The sequence below is a fragment of the Oenanthe melanoleuca genome, chromosome 2 (assembly GCF_029582105.1).
Source record: "Oenanthe melanoleuca isolate GR-GAL-2019-014 chromosome 2, OMel1.0, whole genome shotgun sequence".
Lineage (NCBI taxonomy): Eukaryota > Metazoa > Chordata > Aves > Passeriformes > Muscicapidae > Oenanthe > Oenanthe melanoleuca.
This window is the reverse complement of record NC_079335.1, coordinates 103,616,635-103,629,178: the sequence shown is the minus strand read 5'-3', so window position 1 is coordinate 103,629,178 and position 12,544 is coordinate 103,616,635. Positions and strand designations below refer to the sequence as shown.

Genomic DNA, 12,544 nt, shown 5'->3' with positions numbered 1-12,544 from the left:
ATTCTGTTCTTTTGCTTTTAAGCCAACTCTGAGACTTATCAAAAGAGTGCATTGGGGAAAAACCTCCTGCAGCATTTTTCTCATATACTGTAGCTTAAAAAGAATGTGTAAAATTCAAGATTGGAAAGTATTATACAAAAGTAGCTTGCTTTTTTTTTAATTTTTATTTTATTAACACATTTTTCCTCAAACCTACTTCTCTACCAAAGTCTTTTTTCCCACAAGACTCCAAAGGAAAAATGACATCAAATGGTAAAATTCTGTTGTATGTTATTTCCAGAATAATCATGGAAATTCCAGTCATGGAAATCTTGAATATGATTTTATCATTTGCAGTGTAATGTTCCATTTTAATAAAGAGCAACATACTGAAGAATATTCAGTTTCTGAATACTTGATGGTAAGCAAAAGCTGATGTTTCTGTGAATATTACTCAGCGCTTAGGAATTTGTACCACCTCAGATCTGTTGTATGGTGATAGAAGTTAGAATGGAAAACTCTTGTTATATCAGCTTGATCATGTCCCTGACCACCAGATTTTTGTCTTCAATGTGGTACTAATTTGCAAATGTCATAAGCTATGTGGCTTCCACTGCTTCCCCAGGGAGAATACATGGCATTAAAGAAGCCTTGAATATTCCTTTCCTTGACTTCATTTTCTTGATCCTCTTTCATATCTCCTTGTTTTATTGAACTATTGAATTAAAGCTAAATTTCTCTCCCTCTCTTCTGTTTTCTACAAAATCATACAATTATTAATGCTATTCTTTTTGGAATTTCTTCTATTTTGTTGTATCTTTCTGATATTGAAGTGCCATGGGTTTATGTGTACTGTGGGCTATAATGGACATGCTGGAAATCTCTACTGGAGAAACTGATGTTTAATTAGAAAGATACTGAGTTGTTTTGTGGCCCTACAAGTTAAACTCATACAAGAAGCACAGCACAGGCCCTAAATACAAGTTTGTATCAGACTCTTTATTCATGAAAAAGTGAGATTTCCCCCCTCCCCATAAACTTGGTAGACTTTTTATTTTGTATTTTACTGAAGGTGGTGTTGGATAAAGCTGCCTGTATTTTGTATGGATGTATCATAGATAAGTTTGTTTAATGCTTTGTTCTGACGGTGATATCATGCATATTAAGAGAATAACTGCACTATTTTGACTGAAGTTATAGGTACACTCTAAAGGAGTAAGAGATCTGTGAATAACTGGTTGGTTTGGGTTGTTTTTTTTTAAATTTCTGACTAGAAGAGAAAAATATTGGAAAATTTGGTTTTTTGGGCCAAACTCCAGTGATTTATTCAGGTTTCTTTTTTTTTCTCCTCAAATGAAGTATTTCACTTAGGCTTCATATCAACTATTTATCAAGTTAAAATATTAACTTATTTTAAACTTATATATGTATATATTCAGGGAAGTTTATTTGCAATACTTCAGTATAAAATGAAGAGTAAAAGGATTTTTAAAATTTAGGGTTAAAAAAAATTAAATTAAAAAAATTTAAAATGCTGTAGTTATTTAATTTTTAGCCAAATTGTTCGGAAAAATTAAGCAGAAATTTGACTGATGTTTTATTTGACCTTTATTTCAGATTTCAAATGAAAATAATCTCAGCTGAAAAGTTTGCTCAGTATTAGCTCAAGTGATATTATGTAGACGGGGAATGTTTGAAGAGGGAGGTTGTTGGTCTTCAAGACATTAATTATGAGCTGCAGCCAACCTGTAGGAGTAGAAATTGACTGTAATGTATATGTAAGGTATCGGTGAAGGCTCTTAGATCTTCCTGCAGGCAGACACTGGGTGGTTGTCTCCAGGAGTAGGATTCACTGCTATTCATGTGAAAATGGTAGAAAATCGTGCCCTAAAGCAAACCTACCCCTGGAGTTTTTCTTATCTGTCATGGTGATCGAAGATAAAGGATTTGTTAATAGTCAGCTGACTGGTCGTCTGTCTGGGAAGTCAACACAACAGCACAATGAATCAGGCAGGCAAAAGACTGATTGCTGTATCATAGTTTCTCCCTAGGAAAAAGCCAAGAGCTATGCCTGCACAAAAAAGACCCTGGTTTTAGTATATTATAGTCAGTTTAATCTCAGGGTACATGGTCCAAGCGTTTGGTTTTTTTCTGAAAGCAAGTTCTTAAAGACCCAACATATCTGAAAAGCTTAAAAGAATTGTGGATTGCAGTGAATGGGAAGATACAGGCACGATGAAGAATAAATTGAAACAATGGTGTTTGTATGGCCATAATTACCTAAGTCTTAGATTTGTATTTGGCTTAGGAGCCACTGAATTAATTTATCACCCTGACAAAGGCTCATAGGTAATTAGACAGAAGGGAGGTTTTGCTACTGAAAAGCAAACTCATTTGTAGGATTTACTTCCTGGCAAGAAGTATATGTTCCAGCTGAAATGTGTCATTTGTGACTTCTTGAGGTCATCTCTAAATGAAAACAATCAATTTTCAAAACCTTTGCAAGCTTTCTGAGAAAATGTTCAGGATTTGGTAGGTGATTGTCAGATATCAGATATTTGGAGAAAGTGAGCATTTTTCATCCAAAATTTTGGCTTCATGGGAATTATGCTTCCTAGAGTAATGATCGCTTACATAATTTTAGATATGTAACTGTTTTTAAAACAGCTTGCCATCCTACAAGCATACTCAGTTTGCTCTGATAATTTTTTGGTTTTTTTGTTGTTATTCCTAAGTGGAACTTAAAACACTGTTATTAGAGTGCTGTTTAAAGAGCTCTACATTGATTCAAATTAACTAGCATCCTGTTCATCTTGATCTCCTTAGTATCTATATATGTAAGCTGGATTTGGTGGTTTGACATCTCCTCGGTTCTTAGATAATATGTTTATTTCAACTGTGTGTATGTGGAATGTGTATAAATAAATAAATTTCTATTTCTATTTCTATTTCTATTTCTATTTCTATTTCTATTTCTATTTCTATTTCTATTTCTATTTATATTTATATTTATATTTATATTTATATTTATATTTATATTTATATTTATATTTACACATGTATGTAACTATTAGAAGAAGCAGCTGTACACATTGGGAAATTTCAGTGATGTCGCTGGATGTTTGTCCTGGTTTTCAAACTTTGCATGAGAAACATTTCATATGTCTTGGGCATTTTCCAAATATGAATCAGAAGAAAGACCTAAAGAAACCATACTGATGCCTACTGAGGGCTAATGCCTAGATGAACGAATGCACAAGAACTTTGTATGGTGTTTAAAACTTAATTAAAAAACCCTGTGCAGACAGTTGGTAAACGTTGCCTTTGTCATTATTATCTCCTTTTTAACTCCATTGTGTTACAAGGCTACTACATGTCACTATTAAGTCAGAATGACAAAAGGAGGACTTTAGCAAGGTTTTTGTGAGTTTTGTGGGACTAGACCCTTCTCTTTCCCCAAGGTCAGAGCTGCCCCTTCAACCCCTGCTATTTTGTGGTGTTTAGAACTTAACAGTAGATACCTTCGCGTAGGTGGGATTTGTCATGTTAGTCTCAGTTAGTGGGGGGCACATTTACAGGGATGGAAATGGTTGTTTCACATTATCCACCCTGTGATATATATGGTCCCTTAGGACAAAGCAAAGTTCTCTGAAGGCAGCCCTTTCTCTAAGTCACACTAGATGAAAAACAAATTTATTTGTTTTACACAATTCTTTAATAAATGAGTCAGCCATGCTTCCCAATTATTCAGCTACCATCACTCCACTTTCTGATACAAAAATCTGAGCATTTTTAAGTTATGTGTGCAGTGGTTAGTGACTCACTGGTGATTTGGGGAGGCAATGTTGAGGCCACTCTCAGCCTATTAGCCTATTAAAAGTTAGACAGAATACCAGTGAAGTCCAGTTTCTCCCATTAAAGCAGTATAGGAAAGTTTGTAACGTGTTGATTTTACAGTAATCCGTTTTGCACTCCTACTAAACTGTGTTTGCTTGATAAGCAAGACTGGTGCTTTCCTCAACTTTTTGAGAAGCCCTTTGGATTGTGTTTACAGAATGAAGGTTAAATTCTAAGAAAAAGAAAGCAGTATACATTTCCTCAAGCAGTTTTTAATGAAAAGAATATTATTAGTAATGAATAGATGGGCCTTCTTGAAAGAAGAATTATGATTTTTAGAAATATGACTTAAAGGTGCTAGGAAAAATCTGTCATCTTTTGTTAACAAAAAAGCAAAAAGCTATTAACTTTAGTCATTTGGAACATTTAGTTTCTGATCCAAAATTTTATGAAAAACAGTTCCTTTAAAGCTGTAGTTTGTTCTAAAGCTGTCTTATGTCAGGTCTAGAAATAACAATACTGACCATTAGGCCATGAGACAGGGTGGGTAGTTTTCCTCTTTTAGGTGGGAATAGCAGGGAAAGAACAGGGTGCCTCCCTTTTCTGAACTCAAAATAACTTTTGTCTAGTTATAACAGCTCTTTTCTGAGTCACAGTATGAAAAAGAGACTGGAAGTATTGGATATCGTAGATCAAACACTTCAAAGCCAACTTTGACTTAGTTTTATGCATGCTTTAGGGTAGACTAATGCACAATAGTATCCAGGAAACTCAGCCAGTAATTTATAAGGGTCCAAAATGTTCTCCTCAGGATGAATCATAGCAGCATAAATGATAGGATTGGAGAATATCTTTAGGTCATCCAATTCAAAACCTGTGTATCTTCCTTTTCTTTATCCCCACTAGGATTTCATCTTTCCTATCTCTGCAAACTTCCCATATCCCTGACTCAGTCACATCTTTGGGTAGTTTCTTCCATTGCCTAATTATTTAACCTGAACAACTTTAAACATTACACCATCATGCTTAGTGTGAACAATTTATGACTACAGAAAATGATTCTTTCTCCTCCCTTTGCCATCATGCTCAAATATCATCTCTTCCTTTAAACGTGTCATTGGGATTTTTTTCCTTCTAACTGCATGAATAATAATCCCAGGAAAGTTGTGGTTTTTCTGCTGTCTTTGGTACTTCTGTCACTGTAACTGATTTTCTTTGAACTTTTGGTTTTCAAGCCTCAAAAGTACATTTTGATCTATAAGTGAACTTTCTGTGACTCAATTGTTATGTGTCACATATATGCTTTTGAAGAGGTAAATAACATGATTATAGAAGCTGTTTTCTTGAGGGTGCTAATTGACAAATACACACTATTGAGGGATTTAAGTGATTTTTTTGGTGTCAGATATCCTCAGTCTCATGTTACTAATCAGGATATTAATATAATCATGTTTTCTGGCTCCGTTTTAAAAACAGAACTCCAAAAGTTCTTGGAATTGCCTACTGCTGAGTTAAAATTTATCGTGATCATTTCCAAAAGCAGCTTCCCAGTTTGTCACTGTGCTAATAAACAGAGACATAAACCTTTCAATATAAATTTCTCTAAGTGTATGTGCTCAGACCAGTGTTTATGATAAGAGATTTTTGGATGCTCTATAAAACAAAACACTGAGAACTTCATAATGTGGGATACGAAGATGAAAGGGAGCTTTCTATTCTTGATGAAATGAGGTAAAGAAGCCTTAATCTTCAGAATTTATATTTATACCCTATATTTTTTAGGATCTGCCTAAGCTTGTCGGAATATGCTAATGAGAAACCTCTCTGATGTTAATTATTTCATCTGCTATAACATAGAATGTGCCAATTAGATCAATGTGACATTTATGTTGTTCTCCTAGATGACTAATAAAAGTTTCATGTGGGAAAAAATACTGGGTAGATGTGGGAAGGCTGGTTATTGCAACCTGTATTTTCTTGATTCTGTATTGCCTCCCATTTTGGAGTTGCACAATAAAAATACCTGTAGTCTGTGCCTCACCTGTCAGCTCACCTCTCCCACAGTTTACTCGTGTAGTAGCTCTTTGATCCATGCAGAAGAATTCTGGGTTCCCTGTAGCTGAACTACAGAGCTGTTGTGCAAACTTGTGTGAAACCAGAGTAAATCCTGCTCTGTGACTTTGTTTCTGCCAGTCAGTAATTACAGTAAATGTGTTAGATTTAGTGGATCCACGGCTTTTCATGAAAGTAACCATTCATGGTTCACTTTAGCATGGCAATTTGTAGAAATAGACACAAGGGTTATTTGTAAGAAGTTAATGTCAGGGAAGGAACAGATTTTGAAGGCAGTGTTATGGGCACTGGGCACTGTTTTGTGACTCAATTTATTTATTTTTTAAGTTTATAATTACACTTTAGCTCTTAAGAGGCCATGTTTTCAGCCTAACAAAGGAAAAAAAATTCATTATGATGTTATAGCCTTCATTGAGAGGTTTTTCTCCCCCAGGTATTTTTGCAAACCTCCCCTCTTTAATTTCTGTTTTGTTACGCTTCTTAGAGGTCCTGTAGCCAGCCAGTCCTCAAATGTCAAGAGGCCAAGAGCACTGTGCAGTGGCAGCATCATGGCTTAAATGTGGAACATGAATGCACAGTTGGCAAACTCTTGGTCTCTGGTAAATCTGCAGCCATTCTTTTCTGGTGCAAAGAGCTGACCATAGTCATAACTCCTTTTTTCTGTTTCTCACTTGGATTATGTGTATGTCCAGCTTTTATAGGAGTGTGCAGCAGTCAGTTTCATAATTCAGGCACTATTTTCCTTGGCTGTAGTGAGAAATCAAGATACTCTCTGGTACTTATTTTATGCAGAGCTCTAAACAGCTCAATAAAGCCATGTAGTCAGGAAGTGTTAACTGTAGCTTTGCAGTGGTTTCAACATTGCATTGAGCTAGGGTGGGTGTTTCACTGCCAGTGATAACTTAAACACCGATACTTGCTGAGGAAAGCACTACTGTGGAAGTAGTTAAAGTTTGTTGTTTCCATGGTGCATTTCAAGCAATATCCCCTCTATCTTCTCTCATATTTTTAACCTCTTAGTCCTAGAGCAATATTTCTTTCTCCTCCCCAGTGTTTGTTGCTCATCTTGGTTTCCTATAATCCACAAGTTTCATTATCGTGCTACCTACCTCCTTCCCCATGACCATTAATGAAACAAGACAGGACTTGCTGCTGGTCCCTTTGGCATCCCAGTGTGTGCTACATGATGAGAGCTCTGAACAAAAGAACAGCCATTCAACGGCTGACCTTTGGAACCCCAAGTCAGCTCTTAACATGGTACTTTTAATTGTCCTTTTAAAAAAAACCAAAACAACAACAAAAAAAGTACCAACTTCAGCAAGGGGAACTTCTTAGGCCCTCGGGGCCTTGGGCTTCCAGCTGTTGCTGAAATGTTACTGCTTTAGTCTTTTGTATCTCAAGGCTTGAGATAACATTTGTTCAGTTTAGTACCATCACCCATGAAAACCGCTGTAAATACTGAAATCCCCAAGCACCAAAAACATTGGAAGTGTAAAATAAAAGCTGAGAAATAAATCTAGATGGTTTTGATCATGTGAAATTGTACAGATCTAAATGAAAGCATATTGTTTTAAGTTTGTGTATGTTGTGGGACTAAATTCTCTGTGAGCATGATTGTAAAAGCAGTTAGACTGACAGAAGACTAGTGGCTTTGGTTTAGAACACTGGATGCTCAAATGTTGTTCTGCTGACCTGCTGGACCATTTAATTGTGTGTTGGGGGATTTCAAACTTGTTCAGAGAAGAGGGGGGAAAAAACCATATCAAAAGAAACCTCATTAAATCTTGGTGTTATTTTATTATTACTCATATATCATTTGGAGATGGTGCCAATTTATTTTGGGTTGCTTAAATTAATTTAAATTTAAATTAATTTAAAAGGATTTCAGTTAAATAATTTTCAGTCTAAACTAAGAGTGCCTATGTAAGAAACTTCTGGGTGAAATAACCACTTTTAATTTTAGTCATTCAAGTATGTGTGTGTACAAATTTGTGTGATCATGTTTTCTTTCCCCCTAGATATTTAAAGCAACATTTTATGAGTCTCTCCCCTCTTTTCACATTCTGTCAGGTTCATTATTGCAAAAATTATTATCCTATCCAAGACTGATTAATCACTTGAACTAATATTTGAAAATGGGAAACTCATTCCCTTGCCTTATAGCAGATAGTCTTGTATAGTCAATACAAGAGTTTGGCTATTTTCCTCCTGTCCAAGCTGACGGTCATATATTTATTTATTTATTTATTTATTTATTTACTTATGTATATGTATATGTATATGTATATGTATATGTATATGTATATAAAAGTATATCCTTGTTAATGTGTGCATTAAATTTTCTTTTGTTTTGCAACTTCTGTTGCCATTTTTTCCCAGAAAAAGGATAAATGCAGGTAGATTGGAGTAATGTGTCTCAAATCATATGCCCAGTTGTTCTCTGTCATTTTTTTCTGATACAAAAGTAGTCCATGATTTTGTAGTTTGAACTGTTGTTGTCCGTGATACATATAGAAAAGCTGATGTGAAATCACTTTTATTGCATTATTTTTTTCATTTTTTAAACTGGTGAGCGTTTGAATTTGCAAGTTAAGCATTTTTATCCTAAGTATTTAATAAATTGTTTCTTCCATCCTAAACCAAGGCTTTCACAAACCTATAAAATCAACACTGTAGTGTGTGTAGTTGCCAACTACACTAAATTTTTAAGCATCTTCTTTTTTGTTTTACAGGTTTGTCTGAGGATGCAGCAGAGGAAACAAAAAGCCATGAACTCTGAAGACAGCCCTCAGGAGAAATTTCTATCTGATACCAGATGCATTTATAATGCAGCAGCACCAATCCATTTTACTCTGTAGTGATTGCAGCTTCCAGAAGGAGAGGACTGTGTTAATTTATATAAAAACAAAAAAGTTCCACTCTAATAATTTGGTTGGGTCTCCCTGCAACTGCTATCACCCTTTCTGTGAGCAAAATTTAAGGACTTACCCAACTATGGTATGGGTGTTGTGTTGTGTTTTGTGATATATCATCCCTTTCTAAGGATTCAGTTGATTGATCAAAGACTGTTTATACATAGTTAAAAGCAATCTTTGTTTCAGAATGTTTTATCTTTTTAAAAAAGATATTCTGAACTGCACCTCCCTTTGAGATTATATTAACATTTGTTATATCACAGTTTTGACAAAAGATAACTATCTTGTTTCCTTCTGTACTAACATTCATGATTGCAGACAGCTGAATTCACCACCAGGAGAAAAACTAGTAATCCATCAACTCTTTTCCTCCCTCTCTCATTGCTTATACAGACTCCCGCTCTCTAGAGATAGAGAGTAAAATATAGTTACTGGACATAAAGGGCAAACCCTTTTGCCATTAACTATGCCACTATGAATGGAAGTAAAGTTTACACTGTAAGTACCTTGAGCACAGTAACACATGGATCTTTTTATGGTTACCTGTGATTTCTGCTTTTCTTGTCAACCAGTCTGCTCTAGTTATGGGTATGATTTTCAAAATTAACTACCAATTTTTGAGTGCCTTAATTTTTATTAATCCAGTTGGAGGGTACTTTAAGTGGTGTGCATTTAGAAATTGCTGAGTATTCACCTTCCGAAGGTCAGGCCCATGTGAGGTGCCTGAAACACAACAGCCAGCAGCTGAGGCAAACTTTGAGAGGACCTTGGCCTAAAGTTTGGAAGAGTCAGGCTCGTGTCTGGATTTCTGAGAGTGAGTTACGAAAATACACTTGGAACTGAAAATAACTCAGACCTGGATCAAGAGTATAAATAGGCATTTGAAACAATTGTTGCTAGTTCATACCAAAATATAAGTTGCAGTCTCTTGGATGACAGATACAAAATGCAGTGATAGCTGCATTTTAATTTGTGGTAGATGCAAATGCATGAGCCATTTCCACATCTCACACTCCTGTTGGTTTCCTCAACAGGGGTTCACCAGCTCCTGTTCTAGCTGTAGTAAAGGTCCCTCCAACTCAGTTTCTTGCTGTTTCAAAAGAGGCTGTAACTTGCTGTTGTCAATGCTAGCTTGATCTATGGATAATAAGGAGACATTATTTTTCAGAATATCTTAAGCTGTGTCTACTTTCAACTTCTTGACATCTACCCACCCCTAAAGCAAAACCAGCTTTGCAGCCTTTGTGCATCTGCTGCTTAACTCTCTGGCCCTACTCTGGCTCAGTACACGCTAACTGTTTCAAGAAGCCTTTTTCTACATGTTATCTATTAAATAGCTCAGTAGCCAAGGAACTGGGTAAGGCCTCTGATACCTCTAGGGCTGAAGTGAGCTGTAACTCCCAGCAAAAATGACTCTGTCCTCCAGGAGACCTCAGATTTATGAACAAGTTGTGGGGCCAAAAATCTTGCTTCTTTCCCAGGAAGGAAAAGTCCTACCCCCTGCTTGTTTCCATAACAAGCTGCTGCTTGATTCTGCTGAGTTTTCTTCACTCTGATCCCTCCCCTGTGGTTTTTGTCAGGCGGGTGGTATCCAACCCATTGTCAAGGTACCCTGCTGTGCTGTGAAAATTGCACAATAAAATAATCTCCTGTAGTCTCTGTACACACCTCAGTGACCTAAGAAAGGCCACGGAGAACTAATCAATTACTATAGCTATTAGGCTTAAACGTTAACTGTAGATCTCAAATCTTCTTTTGTCCTCTTGTCAGCAGCTAATAGGGAATCTAGAAAAATCAAGCACAGTTACTACAGAAAGCTCAGACCATAATGGTGTAGAATCCTGGACCAAAGAATCCCAAATTATTGGCATATAATATAGATGGAAAGTACACTGCTATGAGACTTCTGTGAAATACATTACTCTGTCATGATTCCCATTATTGAATGTGATCCCAGTGCTCAGAGCTGCCTGGCTGCTTTGGGACTTCGTGGTAAATGACAAGCACGCTCTCAGGTCAATTCTATAATCCACACTTATTTAAGTTATTTTCTGTCATTTTAAGATGTAATGCTCAGAAGCACTCTTATTTGCCTTTTCTGCTCCATGTTTTGCAAAATATGGTCTCATGAGAATAGCTTTACAAAAAGGAGAAAGTATGCTGGCAATAAAGGGGAGGGAGGAAAGGAAGACAAAGGTAGACCTATCTATAGTAGTTAAGTATGACCTCTTTGAACATTGTGCTAAATTGCAGTATTTGATAATATCATCAAGATTTAAAAGTTGCATTGAATAAAAATTACTTGCTTTCACCCAATGCCAAATAGTCCATCTAATTCAGAGGAAGGAAGTGATTGAAATGCAGTCATTTATGCAGCAACCTAAGAGGAAATATTTTAAAGTAATTCTTTAACTGTAAAGCAGTTCTCAAATGTAGCTTGAATTTGTAAGAAGGTTCTTTTTGGCTGGAAAAAATCAGGCCAATTTTGGAATTTTGGAAGCTAGAAAGGTGTAAGGAATGCTAGGAAATATTGCTAGTTTGGGTGGACCATATATTTGGTTCTCATTAGCAATATTCCTGAGCCTGAGAGAGGCACTGGTGGTCAGTCAAACTGTTCTGAACAGGATTTTATAGAAATGGCTGGTCAGCTCTTCTGGTCAGCTTAAATATGCAGTCTATCTACATGTTTAGCTATTTGAATAGTATTTTGTGTGGTTAAGTAGCTCAAACACTGAAATTAATTTTAAATTACAATTTTATTGGAAATTAATCTAAAAGGAATTTTGTGACATTTTGAAAATAATGCTGTGAGTCATGGCATCTTTATTATCTAAAACTTTGAAATACATTTTCTAAAATAAGTCCTAACATAAAGCATGTATTTTTCTGTTAAACAGGTAATTACTTCTAAACTTTATTTTCTTGATAGAAGTTTATTTTCACAATGTTATTGTCCAATGGCTTTTCTTTATTTTTTCTTTTCTCCCATTGCATTCTAGAAAAGCTGATTAAAACAATTACTACTCTGATGACCAAAATCTGGAGGTCTGGACGCTGCTCATCTTTTAGACTTTGTACACAATGCTGAGTTCAAACTAAAATTGTGGTTTCAGCCCCAGATTCATTCTTCTATCCAACTATTATTCAACTGTGACACAAAAAAACAACATTTCTCTACTTTTAAGGAGTTGGGCTTTGCTTTATAATGTCTTTTTATTTTCTCTTCTTTAGCATTTACTGTACAGAGAGAATTAGAGATAAGTTTTGATATTCTTGTATTGCTTAAAAAGAGTAATTTACTGCCATAAACTGAAATTTATTGAGCAGAGATTGTATTTCTATGTATTTCCAGCACTGGGGAAAAAAAAAAATTACAGGGTATGCCTCACATTGAATAAGTATCTTTCCTTCTTATCAGAATATTCTGTTTATAAATAATCTATTAAAAATAAAACAAACCTGATGGAAAAGTACTGTAAAATACATTACATACTCCTGAAACCAAGCTTCTGTATCATTTCTTCATTTGAAATTAACCTTGAGTTTCCCACAGCTTTGTTTGCAGTCACCTCTTCACGTCTTGTTGCTTTCTTCATTTGCTCCATTTTAGCATGAGGTTGCTCTAGTATTTATGTGATATCTTCATGTGCTGTTTGCAGGTGACTTAACTCCTTTGCAACTCAAACGTAAAGTTTGCACAGAATTATACTGCTTCATGAGCCATGATCTCGTTGAGGGCA

The 12,544-nt window shown here is 35.6% G+C and overlaps 1 protein-coding gene across 2 annotated transcripts in view; it reads left to right on the top strand.

Annotated features, from left to right (window-relative positions):
* BBS9 (Bardet-Biedl syndrome 9) overlaps positions 1 to 12,309 on the top strand; it is a 298,437-nt gene extending 286,128 nt beyond the window's left edge. For both annotated transcript variants that reach the window (XM_056482933.1, XM_056482934.1), the window contains one exon: positions 8,622 to 12,309. In XM_056482933.1, coding sequence (XP_056338908.1) covers positions 8,622 to 8,668 — 47 coding nt within the window. In that variant the 3' untranslated portion in view covers positions 8,669 to 12,309. The remainder of the gene's footprint in view (positions 1 to 8,621) is intronic.
* Positions 12,310 to 12,544: the final 235 nt, after the last annotated feature.